This window comes from Marmota flaviventris, chromosome 2 (assembly GCF_047511675.1).
Source record: "Marmota flaviventris isolate mMarFla1 chromosome 2, mMarFla1.hap1, whole genome shotgun sequence".
NCBI classification, from domain to species: domain Eukaryota; kingdom Metazoa; phylum Chordata; class Mammalia; order Rodentia; family Sciuridae; genus Marmota; species Marmota flaviventris.
In genome coordinates this window covers 12611652-12626400 of record NC_092499.1, presented here as the reverse complement: position 1 = coordinate 12626400, position 14749 = coordinate 12611652, and the positions used below count along the sequence as shown (strand labels likewise).

The following is a 14749-nucleotide window of genomic DNA, read 5'->3' as shown; positions in this document are numbered from 1 at the left end:
ATGAACTTTTCCTGGGGCTAGCAGCTCAACTTAGGGGCAGAGCAAGTGCTTACTGTGTGCAAGGGCCTGAATTCAATACTAGCACTAAAAAAAAAAAAAACCAAAAAAACTAAAGACTATAAACAAAGAATGTTTACACTACACTGCTATGTGCCAAAAGCAGAAACCAAAATGCTACATGTACAATGATTTCAACTCTATGACAGTTAGATACAAAAAGGGAAGAGAATATACAAAAAGGAAATGTGTATGGGTGGGGGTGGAGGAACGATCTGTCCTTTCAAATTTTTCTTCCATGATGTTAAACTATCTTGCAGAAGACAGAACATTTCAGGGAAAACATGACACCCTTTCGTTTCCTACTGAGGCACGGCACAAGTCAGGGGCTGGCTGGGGGCCCTTCCCAGAAGCACCCTGGGCTCCAGGGTATTGCTGGAACTAGGGAGCAGCTGAGAAAATGGGACTAACTGGGCAGTGGAGAGGACCTCACCAGCCCTCCACTGGCCACATCTTCTCACCCTGGCTGGCAGGAAGATAGGGAGGAGATACTGACCAAGATGGGTCCTCGCTGGTATAAGGGCCACACCCACAGCCCTCCCTTTTCCAGCTGGAAGATCAGTAACGATCACCAGCTCAAAAACATATCTTCAAGCTGGGTGCCATGGCACATGCTTGTAATCCCAGCAGCTCAGAAGGCTAAGACAGGAGGATCATGAGTTCAAACCCAGCCTCAGCAAAAGCAAGGCACTAAGCAACTTAGCAACACCCTGTCTCTAAACAAAGAACAGGATGTGGCTCAGTGGTGGAGTGCTCCTGAGTTCAATCCCCAGTACCAAAAACTATATATATAAATCTTCAGTGGGGGGCGGGGGGGGGGGGGGGAATTATAAGGGTAAATTATAATCAGACCATCCATATGCATAAGAAACCATCTCTATCAAGCCATCCTCATCTCCTGTGATCCCTCAAACTGCCTCCCAATTGGGTACTGGTACCCGTTTTACAGACTAGGACAGGGGGCTCACGCATGCCCTGGGCTGATTGAGCACTCCTAACAGCCTTCTCTAGCACAGCACCTGTACTAAGGGTCACATGCACTAGGAGCAAGAGGCATGGGGACCTGTATATGCTGAAGCCCCTTCCAGGCTTAGGGGATGAGCCTCATACTACCTACCTCCTCTAAAGTGCCTGGATGATATGGACTGAATGTCTGCATAACCCCCAAAACTCAAAAGTTTGAAGCCCTAATACCCAGAGTAATGGTATTTGGAGGTGGGGGTCTTTGGAAGATAATTAGGGTCAGATGCAATCAGGAGGAGGGTGCCCCCAGTCCCCCCATGGACTCATTAAGAAGCCAGGATATCGTCACCAGGAGCCAAGTCTACCAGGCCCTGATCTCTGACTTCAGCTCCCAGAACTGCAGGAACTGAACGTCGATGGCGTTTGTTACAGCAGCCTAGGCTGAGACGAGGGAAAAGAGCAACCATGAGCTTGGGGCGGGCCTAGTCCCCAAGAGGAGACTGACAAGGGGTTTGTTAGAGCCTGAGGCTGTATGAGAACAGCAAAATAAAGCTATATTCACATTATTTCCTGGCCACTGAGAGCTCAAAGTGAGTGCCAATATGGAATCATCTATAAGCTTTGTTAAATGAAAAAGTTAGCACAGGAGAGCCATATTGTATGTGTGTGTGTGTGTATGTGTGTGTACGCACACGCACGCGTGCACATGCTTTCCTGTACAAAGACAGCACAGGTCTAGAACACACAAGAAGGTGGCAACACATTGCCTCTGGAGACTGGGCTGGCGAGAGGGACACTTGCTTTTCATTTCATGCCCCTGATGTGCTGTGCTCTGCAATCATGCTCAGTACTACTTTTTAATAGAAGCTGTCCAGTGCTATTCACAAATTGATCATTAGCCTGCCCCTGAGACTTCTGCAATTTTTTTATTTTTTTTAGTTGTAGATGGACATAATACCTATATTTTATTTATTGCATTTTTATGTGGTGCTGAGAATCAATCCCAGTGCCTCACACATGCTAGGCAAGCGCTCTACCGCTGAGCCCAGCCCCAACCCAGACTTCTGCAATTTTATGGGTCAGGTCTCCAAACTTGTCAAGTTTGTTTCCATTTCCAGTGCTGTTTTCATCAGCAGATAGATAGAAGACCCCTCACAGATTCACACAACAGACCCAGGCACTTCCCTGGGGTCTTTCCACTGTCCACTCAGCAGTCCTACCGGCTTAATGGAATTGACAGGCAGCAAATTCATTTCCCAGGGACCTGAGCTTGACCCTTGCATGCGGACATCAGTGCAGGCCCACAAGCTCTCCAATCCCAATCCCTGCCTCCCTGGACAGCTCCTAAAGACCCAAGAGGCTACTCTGGGGAGGACAAAGGTCAGAATAGCCCTGCTGTCCATGGTGGCCACAGCAAAGGGGAAGGCTTTGAGCAGTCCTTCCTTCCAAAGCTTTCCCACCAGCACTGCCTCTACCTAGCTGCCCCTGACATGGTCATCCCTAAAGAGATCCAAGCCTCTAAGAATCTGGACCAACAAGCAGAGGTACCCCCCAGAGGCCAAGCAAGCCTCAGGCAAGAGGCCTTGAGCAGTTTCTCCTCACTCCTCCCACTGGCTCCAGAAAGGACCCTGAGGAACCCAAACTCCTAGCCAGGCTCAACTGCCATGAGCCTTCTCCCAGCCTCCGGTCAACTCTCTTTGCCTGGGGCCCTCATGACTGGCCCTGAGGATTGTAACAGCCTGGGTTAGTGGCCAGCAGCCGTCCAATGACCACTTCCTCCCCCTTCCAGGTGGAAACACTCTCAGGGTGTCCTCCCCACACTTCCTACCAGGCCTGTTCAGCTGGGGGAGGGCCAGGGTCAGGCTTTGCACATGGCTACAATCAAGTCACAGACCTGTCAGAGGCCCTCCCTGGACCAGCGCCCCCTCCAGCTCCAAGAACCCCCCAATCGATCAGCCACAGCTGCTCCTGGCTCACAGAGCCCTCAGCATCCTGGCAAAAAGAGACCTCAGCTCTCCCTGAGTGGGGACAGGGCCAAGCAGCAACAGGCTGATTGTGTTTACATAACAGGAGACTGTTTCACTCCAAAACACTTCAGTGTCAAAACACCAAGGTTCCCCACAGAGACAGAAGGCCAGAGAAGACATCACCCTTCACCCTGAGCCCCAGGGAGCCTATCCCCAGGCCCTGGAAAATGCCACCCTCCAAGGTAGGGGAGGGGCAGGACTTTCTCCAGGATGCCCACCCACTGGCTTCTGGGCCAAGACCCTCAGAATCTGCCTTTGTTGGCCTGGCCACAGCAATAAGCCAGAACCGGGTTTATTTGAGGAGAAAGGCAAAGGCAGGAGTCTCAACATTCGGCTCCAATTTGTGGGGGTACTCTCCCCTTTCCTCTTGGGAACAGTGTCCTGGCCCTGGACAATACGTGCACACCCTCAGGCCCCTACCCTGGTCTTCGCAATCCCTGTAAAAAGCTGGAAGCCATAGAAAGTAGTACCTGCCCTCCTCCTGGCCCCCACCAGCCACTGGAACCAGAACCAGGGAGTCCATCCACCTCCCCCTGGCTGCCACATTCACCCCACTCCCTCCAGGAACAGTTCCCAGCTTCCCTCTGGAGATTTCGCCTAGCTCCACACCCAGCCCACCCCAGTGCATAACACCCCCAGGCCCAGCACCAGCTTCAGAGACAGGCACTGGCTGAGGCTGACAAATCAGAATGAGTCCAGGTCCCTATGCACCTAGGGCCTAGGGTACTGGCTTGGAGCCAACTTGCCCAGCTCTGAATCTCAGCCAACCACTAGCTGTGGGAACCCCAGCAAGTCTGGTTAGGAAACTGGGGTACTAAACACACCCGACAGAACTGTGGCACAGATCATGAGAGAGAGTGCACAGCGCCTAGCCCAGGGTAAAGGTCATTGTGAGCACTCATGGTGCACCACAACATGGGCCTGAGAACGAAGCCACAGTGGGAGAGAACAGGAGAGCACAGACACAGGTCCAAGGACCAGCACTGAGCCCCTGAATTCACCTATGCTCAAAGCCAGAACCCTCCAAGAATTTAGCACTTACGGGAGTCAATCCTTCGCCCTTTATCACAAGATCCTGTGGCACTAGGTCTCTGTTATAACCTATCACCCACGGCTTGCAGGAATCAGCCATACTTGCCTCTTAGCTGGTTGACCTTATCCTGATGACTCACCATGTCTGCTGATTAGTGGAGAGGGAGAGGACAGAGGACACAGCAGTGGGACCAGGTCTGCAGCCATCTACAAGGTCTCATTTTCTGGGCAATCCCAGCCTGCTGCTGATGCAAAGGCACACCAGAACTACCCACATCCCAGTGGCTGCCCTAGGGAAGGTGACAACCACCCACTCCCCCAACCCTTTCCAGGAGAGCATCCCAAAGGCAAAGAATTCCTAGCAAAGCTAAAGGAAAGACCCTGACAGGAGGGGGCTACCAACCAAGTCCACTGACGGAAACCACTTGCACCACTTAAAATCTCGCAGCCCAGGGACAACTCGGCAGTTTTGCTACAGGCACCTGGTGGGATCCTCAAGCTCAGGAAGCACTTTTCCCACCAGCAGGGGCACCCTGCCTGCTTATTTACAAGGCTAGAAGCTGGGCCAGGACCTGCCACCCCACCCCACAGCTTCAGCCCACTGCAAAGCAGCCAAGGGCGCTGGGCACCCAAATCTCCTTGAACACAGGGTAGAGGTAAGGACTAGGTGTAGGAAACAGAACTTCTTTCACACTGGACTCCACACCGCGGCCCAGGCCACTCTAGGGAGGCGACAACAGGCCTCTGACGGGAGAGCCAGCATCTCCTTTCTTTTTCAAGGTTCCCAGTACAAAAGTTAGGACTTCCATAAAATCTTAAAGTAAGTCAGCTTTAGGGTCAGCAAGACCAGCTTCTAATCTAAGCCACCCCTGCAGGCTCTACAGCTTGGGGCTCACAGCACAGTCCTCCAGAGTCACTGTCCCACTCATGTAAGGCAGTGAGGATGCAGGGCACAGAGGAAAGTCCACCTTGCAGAGAGAAGACAACAGACCACCACCATTTTATTCCTCATGAAGAAACCCTGAGCCCAAGGTCCTGATGGGATCAGCCTGGCGCACTGTGGCTTAACGACTATCCCAGAACTCTCACCAGCCGTCCCTGTCCCAGGAGCTCCCCGCACCCAGCAGGCACTTGGTGTGTGAGCATGGGAAGGAAGGAGTGGGGTGCCTTTCAAAAGAAGATGCTAGGCCCACCCCAGATCCCTTCCGGGGGTGCGTAAGCACAGGCACCAGCAGTAGGAACAGTGACCCAGTGTGGGTACTCCAGTGTGGGGTCCAGATGTTTCCTCACCTCTGCAGCCCAGCCCTGGCTGCTGAGTGGAAATAGGGTGTGAAGCAGAAATGAAAGTGAAACTGCCATGAGAGATCTCCTTGCACCCCTGCACCCACCTACCTCGCTCGCCCCAGTCCTCCCGGAGACCAGTGAGCTGGTCAGTGGCACTGGAAGACAGCCAAAAAAAAAGACTGCAGGGGAGCTACCTGCTGCCTGGGCTGGGCTCCCACCAGAGACGCCTGGGACCCCAGGCCCACCCTGGAAGAGAAGGCAGGCTGGGCTCCTGTCACTGACCAGGCACCACCGTGCTCACAGCCCCAGGGTACAAGGCCACTTGGACTAGACTGCACGATGCAGGAGCAGAAGCCAGCGAGGTGGATCACATGCCCCGGCACCTGCAGCCAGGTAGCCAAGTCTCAAGCTGAGTTTATTGCCATCTCAGCCACAGTTGGGTGGTGGGCCCAAAAACTGCACACAGAAGATGCCCAAAACAGAACCTTTGGTTTTCTTCTGAAGTTGAGTGCCATGCCTTAGTGGCAGGCAAAAGACCGCATGGTTTCAGGAGTCAGCGAGCCCTGAGAATAAATCCCAGCTCCGACACTCACAGTGGTCATTTCGCTTCTCCCTGAGCCTCAGTTCTCATCTAGCAAATGGACACACACTACCCATCTTGGAGGGTATGTTTCCAATCTACAATCATGCCTGGCCCATGGTGGGTTCTCCCCCCTGAGATTTGGCACAAGCCATTGGACAAAGGAGCAGAGGGGAAGTAAAACAGCCCTCCTAGGCACAGCAAGCACCTAACAAGCTCCACGTCCTTCGGTCCCAGCTTGGGCCCTCCGCAGGCCATAGGCAGATAGCAGCCGAGGAGTCCATGCATTCACAGCACAAACTGCAGAGGAAAACACCTTAGCTTGCACCAGTGCCCCTCCCCGTCCAGGCCTGAAATCAGGGTCCAATCTAGACAGAGTGGTCCCAGGAGGGTCTCCCATGCAAAACTAGCTCCTTTCAAGCCTCCAGATCCACCGTTCAGTACTCTATAGCAAACCAGAAGCCGGAGGCAAAAAATCCTAACAGGTAGGGAGAAGGGATTTCCCAAAAGGCAGCTACCAGCAGGAAGAGCTGGGCAGCAGCTGTGCCCTGCCTTGCCTGGCCAGATGGAGCTCCCTCCAGGGTCTCCCAGCCCAAGTGCTGAGGAGAAAGTCAGGAATCCACACTGTGCAGCCAGGAGCACTGGGGACAGAGACCTCCCTGGAAAGCTCTGCAACACCCTACTGGAGATCCCCATCCCCAGAAGCCTGCAGTGTTGGTTCAGCCTTGTTGAACTCAGTGCTTCCCATGTCTGACAGTTTTGGAGTGAGGTCGAGAGACACACTTAGGAAATATCAGTTTGAGTTTCCCAGAAGCATCTTCAGGGTGTTCCACAAAGAGACCACAGTCCCTTCCCCTGAGAGCTTCATGTCTGAGGAGGGCTGGGCACAAGGACATGCCACTCTCATCAGTGCTCCTTGTGCCTTCTGTTGGGCAAGCACTGTTAGGCAGTGACAAATGACTGCCAAGGAGAACAAGCATCAGTTGCTCACCTGCGGAGAGAATATAACAGACCACCACCATTTTATTCCTCATGAAGAAACCCTGAGCCCAGGTCCTGATGGGATCAGCCTGGCGCACGGTGGCTTAATGACACTCACCAGCCATCAGTTGGGGGCATCTGCCCACCCCACCCCCCAGGGCACTGAGGCCTAACCCTGGCTCTGGGAAATGACAGCTTACCTGGGCCCACCCACCCCAAGGTCCAAAGCTGCTTATTCCCTGAACAAAAAGGCTAGACTCAAGGCAGACCAAGTGCGTTGTCTGATCCTCAGCCCAGAGCACAGCTGCAGCTCCTCCAGGCCTTCTCCACTGTCAGGGAACAGGCGCAGCATGGACACCCTCATGCTTCCTCTGACCACCTGTCTAAAGCCTGCAGTTATGACCAGAGCTACCTCTCCTTCCCTCGGTGGCTCCCCTGGGTGCATGTGGAACTCAGAACCCAGGACCAAGGCAGTCAGACAGTGAACACTGCCCACCCTTCAGCTTCTGCAGGGAGCTCTCAGGCCTCTCATTAAATGCCACCTCCTCAGAGAGGCCACAGAATGCCAAGTGGTGGCAGCCACCCCACCACAGTTCTCTGGTTTGCAGGTTTCCTGGTTCTGCTTGCACCCTGAGTGTGTCCAGTGCATCTGAGGCTGCTTACCCTCCTCTCCCAGACTCCAGAGGCAGAGGCCAGCACACAGCACAGGGTGCTGAGGCAGATGCTGGGGAGCTGCTGAGCTAATCAAAGAACAAGGCCCACAAGCTCCCCAACCTGCTCCAGAGGCTTCCTCCTGGACCAGAGGATGCGGAGTCACAAGAGGCTTTGGCTGAGCCACAGGGTCATGGAAAAGGCTTCCAAAACCAGCAGGACAAACTTCTCAGCTCCTATGTGCCTGTGGTAGACACTGGGGTTCCAGCAATAAATAAAACCGCTCAAGTCTCTACCTTCACGGAATCTATTTTTTAAAAGTGAAACAGACAATAAGCAAGACAGTGAACACAGACAGAGAAGGAGCAAGCCCAGCCACTGGGGTTCCCTAAGCATTACTGAAGCTTCAACTTGAGCAAAAGGAGGAAAAATAAGACCTCTCCAGAAGCCGGGAGGGCCTCTGACCTGACTGTGCACACTGATTCACTCTCCAGGGGCAGCTGGTGGTTAGCAGAGCCCATTAGGTAGGCTCTGCTGGCAGGCATGCCCTGGGACACCCTGAAGTTTAACAGAGAAGGGCACCCAGTGTTCATGGGCCTGGGGGAGCCTGGATCAAGAGCTCCCTCCTGGAAGTGTTTCTCCAATCTCCAGCCAGTTACAGATCCACCCTGCTAACCCCTAAAAGTGGGGGGTAAGGGGGTGTCCTAAGAACTAGCATTGTGTTGGCTTATAAAAAAGCCCATGAAGCCCTGCTGGGGAATCACAGCCACAAGGCTGTTTTCTGAGGAGACCTGTAGCAAGACGACAAGGCCCAGAGGGATTTGAACAGCCCAATGGGAATGGGCCAACCTGCTCCAGCATGCACCCTGGATCCCACCTCCAGAGGAGGCTTCAGTGAGCAGGGGGCAGGAACCCTGGTACTAGAGCAGGGCGTCCTCTGCCATAGCCCCTCTGTGTGACTCTGGACATGCCGGGCCTGGGTTTCCCTCCCAGGACTGCAACACCTTCCAAAGCAAGGCCACACCAATTTAGGCCAGCTCTCCAAGGCCCAATTCATGCAGGAAGGGGTTAGGGGTTCAGTCAGTGGCTCTGCCAAGGAAGGAAGAAGGTGCCATAGCATACCTCGGAAGTAAACTTACCAGCCAAATGCAAAATATAAATGGGGACAGAAACACTGCTTACATCCAGCTGCTCAGGAACTGTACTTACAAGGCACTTCACTGGGATTTTATTAGATAATCCAAACCTGCTAGCCCACTGGGAGAAATAACTAGTGGAGACAGAGTGGTTCAATGCTTAGGATCAGAGGCACCCAGCCTGCCATGCCAATAAGCCTAGCTCTGCCTGGTGATGCCTAGTCAGCCCCAACAATGTGAATTCCTGCATCTCACTACCAGAAGAGAAACGCAAGCACAAGCCTGTTCTAAATCACTAACAGAGAGGGCATTTCCAGGAAGTCCAGCACAAACTCTCCAATCTCCACACTTAAAAAGATGAGAGTATCACCTTGCAGTCAAATAATTTTCTCAGTTTCCCCACCCAGAAAATAGGTGAGAACAGCAGTCTATGGGGGCAGGAGTGGGCACTGTGAGATTCAGATAGGTCATGCATTAAAGGAAAATAGAACCATCAGCCAAGCCACAAACCCCACACCCCATGATTAGCTAACATCACAGACCTCAGGGCCACTTGCAAACTACCAAATCCAAGAACAACACCAAATGGGTGTCACATGCGTGGTCAGCTGTAGAGCTTGGCCTGAAACCTTCACAGCCTCATCAAAGACATTCTGCATCCAGATGGGTATTTGCTCTGACAAGAAGTCCAGTCTACTCCCTAGGAGGCTGTCAGGAAAGGCTTATTTGCAAGGTTCAGTTATGGATATTCCCCATGTGCCACACAAAGGAAACCTAAGTCAGAACCTCCTCCCACCTCCAAGCCTCCAAGATGGTGGCAAATCCTGCCATTAAAATCAACGAATAAATACCAACCCAGATTGGCATCACTGAATTCTGGAAAAGAGCCTCCTTTCTCCTTCTGCAGAATCTCCTGGAAGACTTCCAGCCCAAAGTGCTAAGCCATCCTGGAACACAGTGGCCTCAGGATGGCTCTAATTTAAAGGAAAACATGGGGATGGTGGGTAGCTCAGTGGAAGAGTGCTTGTCTAGCATGTGAAAGGCCCAGGGTTCAATTCCTTGCACTACCAAAAAGAAGAAGAAATGTAGGGCCCAAGGGAAAGGGATAGGCTCAACAGCACCTACTCTCCCTGGGATGCTCTAGGCACTGTACCCCAAGCCCCTGCCTAACACCAAGCATGGATTCTAGAAGGCTTTCAGTAAACAAGCGCATCAGTGAACTCCATGGTGCCTTCTGGGAACCTTACAAATGGGTCCCCAGTGGGAAAAGACACAGAGACAAACAACGTGCATGGTTTGAGATGGCTCCCTGAGCATGAGTCCCAAAAGCAGAGTGGGCCCAGCTGGATTCTGAGTGCTCTGAAGACAAGAACTTCACAGGCATTCTCCTGCTGAGCCTCTACAATGGCTGGGCCTCAGCTGGCAAGGAGACACCTAATAAACAAGGAGGCTGCACTCTAGGTGGCAAGGCTCCAGCCTGAGCTCAGGGAAGCCCTCCCAGAGGCTGTGCCAGTCCCTTCTGCATGCGGAGTCTCATTTTCCCCATCTCTCCACCCCTGGCTGCTGGAAGGATGAGATGCGAGGAGGTACTTAGAAGCAACTCATTAAAAATCAGCTGTCGTTATAGTAAAGACAGACAACGTTCACCCACACGGTATATCAGAGGGCTTCATGATGCCATGTGCCTCTGTCACAACCTCCTGTAGCTCCACCGGCAGAAAAGGAGAGGCACAGAGAACATGAACGAGAGGAACCCAAGCCAGCCAGCATTCCCCAAAGGAGCACCACAGGGACAAAACAAACACAGAAGCTCCCTGAAATTTCTTGATCTGTCCGACCCACAACTTTAGCCCTCCGCTGCTTCTTGGGGGCCTCTTCTAGGCACCTTGAAAAAGCCACAAAGAGAGGATATGAGGTGGCCCCAGCCTAGGAACTGGGAGGCAGGTGGGAGGGGAAAATGAACTCAACCAGAGCCATGTCCTTGTGTCCCCACAGAGAGGGGAAGACACAGAGGAGGAACAGGAACAAACAGTACCACTGAAAACAAGCTGATTCCAAGGCTCATCTGCTGGCTGGCCAGAGGCCCCATCCTATCAGGCCTCACAGCTGAAAGGGCTGGCCCTTGTACCTGCCTCATGTAGGTGGGGCACTTCCCAGGACTTGGCTCAACCACCTATTGATGCCACCCACAGGCACTGACCTCTGGGAAAACAGGGCACTACACTTGTGGAGGGCACAACTCAGTCTTGCAAGGAAAGTGTCCCTAGCTAGGGACAAAACAGAAGCAGCTGGACCCCTGAGAAGAGAACAAGGGCACCTTCTGTTGGAAGTGCCCAGAAAGAAAGGCTTTGCTCTCTGAGCACATCTCAAGGTCACTAGGTTGGACTCAATGAAGAAGGCACAGGAAAAGAGCAGAAGTATGGAGGCTGCTCCGTCTGGCACCCATTTCCACATCTGTAAAACAAGGCTGGACCAGACAACCTCTCCCCGTCTTGATAAGGTTTTTATAAGGCCTGACACTGAACTAAACAACTCATCCCAGGCCAGGCCAGCAATTCCCTCTGGTGAGGGCACTGCCCCCAAACATTCAGAGCAACATCAAGTCATCTCCAGCAGAATTCATCATCCATCAATATTGATCATCCATCAATACAGAAGGACTGCACCCTCAGAGGCTGAGTGATGAAGACAACCGTCCACACTGTCTCATGGACATTCACACCAAACAAAACAGCATAGGCCCCGTTCACCATCCCAAGAGTTGGAAGATTTTGCAGCCAGCATAGAAATGTGGCCACCAGAGGGCAGTGCCCTGGAAGTGGAAGAAGAAACAAAAACTCTTTTTGGTGTTTTCTTTTCCTTCTTAAGCTTACCCAACAAAACATCTAAAGCTTCGGTAATGAAAACAGAGTGGGCTTCCTGGGTTTCTAGAATGGCCTAGAGGCCTTTGCCTTCTTTTTGAAGCCAATATTTGGACAAAGGAAGGCAACCAGACCTTGAACTCAACATCCCTTCTACAAAAATTAACACTCTACTCCCAATTTTCCCCAGAACAGTTGCCCCTCTGGGTGCCCTGAGCCCCTACCCCTTCAAAGGCAGGGAGGTCCAAAAGAAGGGCAAGCCAGCAAGTCTGGCATGAGGTCCCGGCCCTGAGTCAGCCAGGACTCTTTTACTAGAGTCTGCTAATTACTGAGTAAAACCTACCAACCCAAGGACAAATCTCAAGCTTTGGTTACAGAAAGAGTGACACAACACCTATCAGTAAAAAAGGTGCAAAGTGTTAACTGGGATCTCCCAAGTCTTACATGATGACGGCAGGGGGAGCTCCGGTGCCCCACATCACAACAGGACTTCCAGAAAGCCACAGGGTCTTCTCCAAATTTCTTCAGTGTCTAGGGCACCCTTTTCATAAGAGTGTGTATCTGGGGTGCAATACTCCAATGTCCTTTTTCAATGTTCCAGAAGCCCTATACCCCATCGTCAAAGCTCTGGCTCCGGTTCCTCCTGATTTCCTTATAAACTCCTAGGGCCACTCTGCATGCCTTGCCCGCCATGAAAATCCCAACGAAGCCTGCTTGGGAGAGGCAGCCAACCAGGAGAAAGCGCCTGTGCTACTTGCACTGGATGGAGGTGCAGAAGGCCCTGGGGACAGCAGTGAGGAGCACCCAGGTGCTGCCAGCATGTGCCAATTCAGACGGCGCCTTGCCCTGCACACCAAGGATAAAGAGACCCAACTATTCCATTCTCCAAGATGTCTGGGTACTCAACAGAGTCAAAAATGCACCTGGGGCCCATTTTCAAAAATCAAATCTACCAAATGGAGACACTGCGTAACAAAGGTTTCCACCTGGAGTTTGCAAAAGGCTTGGAAAATCAGAGCCCCTCAGGCTTTCATTGAAAAGGGAATTTAACAGTATTTCAGGGGCAAAGCCACAGTTGTGGAGCAAGACAAGGCACACCTGACCCAAGACTCCATACTTCTGTAATTTACCAAAAATGTAATCTACCGAACGCCCAGTCTCCACCACTGAGCATGGTGGGAGGGGGGCACCCAGCAGATGGCAGAAGGCCGTACATTTACACAGCCCCTTCTTTACACAAGCCACTCCTAAGCCAAGGGACCCAGGAAGGTACCCCACCCCTCTCGCTAGCTGGTCGGTACCCCGTCTCAGACACGTGGCCTAGACTCACCACCCTGGCCAATTTGCAAGGCTGTTGTGAGGCTCTAATGAGACAGCAAATCACCACAGACAAGCCAAGTATTGCTGCTCGCTTCAATGGGGCTCAACCGAGTGATATGCAATGACAGCTCCAGGAGCCGAGCACACGCGTGGCACGTAGTAGGTGGCCCATAAACGTTGGTGCCCTTCTCCACTACGGGGAAGGTGACCAAGGAAGACAAACACGTCTGTGCAAAAGTACCCTCAAACCCCCAGCTGACAGCGCGGACCCCCGGATTGCTCAGGACCTCCGCCAGCCTCCAGAAGCGCTCCCCGCGCGGCTGGGGGCTTCGGGGCCGGGCACAGTGCACCTGAGAGCCCCGGTCCGAACCATCGCCCATACTGGCCACCGCTCCCCTCCGACCTGCCGGCGGCCCCACGGCCACCTGGCTCCGCGCACGCAGCCTCCGCGCTCACCGCTCCTTCCCTTTTTGCCCTCGCCTCCCCAGCGACCGCTGAGGCTGAGCCGGGCTGAGGCCGGGGGTCCCCGGGCTTCGGAGCCGCGTCCCTCTTTACCTGCACAGCTCGGCGAAGGCCTGGAAATTGAGCTTCTTGATTTTCTTCTCGCTCAGCCAGTAGCCAACTCTCTTCCCTTTGAGAAAGGTCTGCATCTTCCTCCTCGGGCGCGGAGCCTGGGTCCGGAGGAAATCGCCCACAGGCCGAGTCCGGGGCCAGCGCGCGCCGCGAGCGTGCGGGCACCTCCTCCCGGCGGCGGGGACGCGGAACGGGCTCCGGCGCGCAGTCCTGCGGGAGGGGCGCGGGCGGGGAGGGGCGGCCCGCGGAGGAGGGCTCAGCGCGGCGCGCCACTGGCTGGCCCGGCGGGGTGGCCCGCCCGCCCGCCCGCGACGCGCCCGCCCGCCCCCGCCGCCCGCGGGGCTCGCCGCCCGCCGCCTGCCCGCGGGCTGCGCCGGGCCGGGCCGCCGAAGGGGGAGGCCGGGCCTCGGCGACGCCGCCCCCGCCCGGCCCGCGCGCCTCCCTCCCGCCGCGCGGGCCCGAGCAACACGCCCTCCCGCGGCGGCGGCGGCGGCGGGGGCTGCGCGCCGCCAGAGCCCGGCCTCCCTGCCGCTGGAGCTGGACCCGGCGGGGCGCACGCGGCCGCCCCCGCCCGCCAGCGGTCCTCACCCGCGGCCGCCGCGTCCTTGCGCTTAGCCCGCCGAGAAGCCGGCGGCGACGCCCGCGCTGCCCGGCCGGCTGTCGCGGGAGGCCGCCGGGCAGCGCGCGGAGGAAGCGCGGGCGGCCGCCAGGGGGCAGCGCCGCCGCCTCTTAAAGGCGCAGGGCGGCCCTGGTAGCTGTTGGGCGCCTGTTTGTGTCTCGGTGGAGGCGAGGACGGCTTTTAGGTTGGCCCTGGCCGAGTGCTCTGACACGTTAAGAGGGCGAGGGGAGGGAATCGTGGCGTGGGCACTTGGTGCCTGTCCTTTGGGGGTGGCCAAGCCGCTGAGCTTCGTTCCTCGCCCGCATCCCTTGAGCGGTGGTCAGCCCCCCAAGGCGATTCGGTGCAACTGCAGCGGGGAACAGGAACGTGGAATGAGATCGCCTCCCATCCCAGAGGAGGCTAACCAGGCCGGCTTAGCACGTAGACCACCACCCCACAACCCGGGTCCCTCTGGACGGACGGAGGGAAGCGCCAAGGATGAGCCGGAACATCCCCCCTACCCGGCGGAGGCCCTTCCCTCGACGGGGGACGGGGGGCGGGGCGAGGTCCGAGTCTGGATTCGCTGACCCCCACCTGCCCTCCCAGGCCCTGTGGGCACTACCCAGCGTCCCTGCCCGCCGAGCCTCCCTGTGTGGGGAGGAGAAATGGACACCTCTCAGGCAGGA

The 14749-nt window shown here is 55.0% G+C and overlaps 1 protein-coding gene across 3 annotated transcripts in view; it reads right to left on the bottom strand.

Annotated features, from left to right (window-relative positions):
• The window catches only part of Itpk1 (inositol-tetrakisphosphate 1-kinase), a 131045-nt gene extending 116903 nt beyond the window's left edge, over nucleotides 1-14142 (bottom strand). For 2 of the 3 annotated variants that reach the window (XM_071607585.1, XM_071607589.1), the window contains exons 1-2: nucleotides 14054-14142; nucleotides 13448-13675 (exon numbers count right to left, since the gene is read on the bottom strand). In XM_071607585.1, coding sequence (XP_071463686.1) covers nucleotides 13448-13542 — 95 coding nt within the window. In that variant the 5' untranslated portion in view covers nucleotides 13543-13675; nucleotides 14054-14142. Of the gene's footprint in view, nucleotides 1-13447; nucleotides 13690-14053 lie in introns of those variants that run through there. The other variant, XM_071607586.1, reaches the window with a different exon arrangement.
• Nucleotides 14143-14749: the final 607 nt, after the last annotated feature.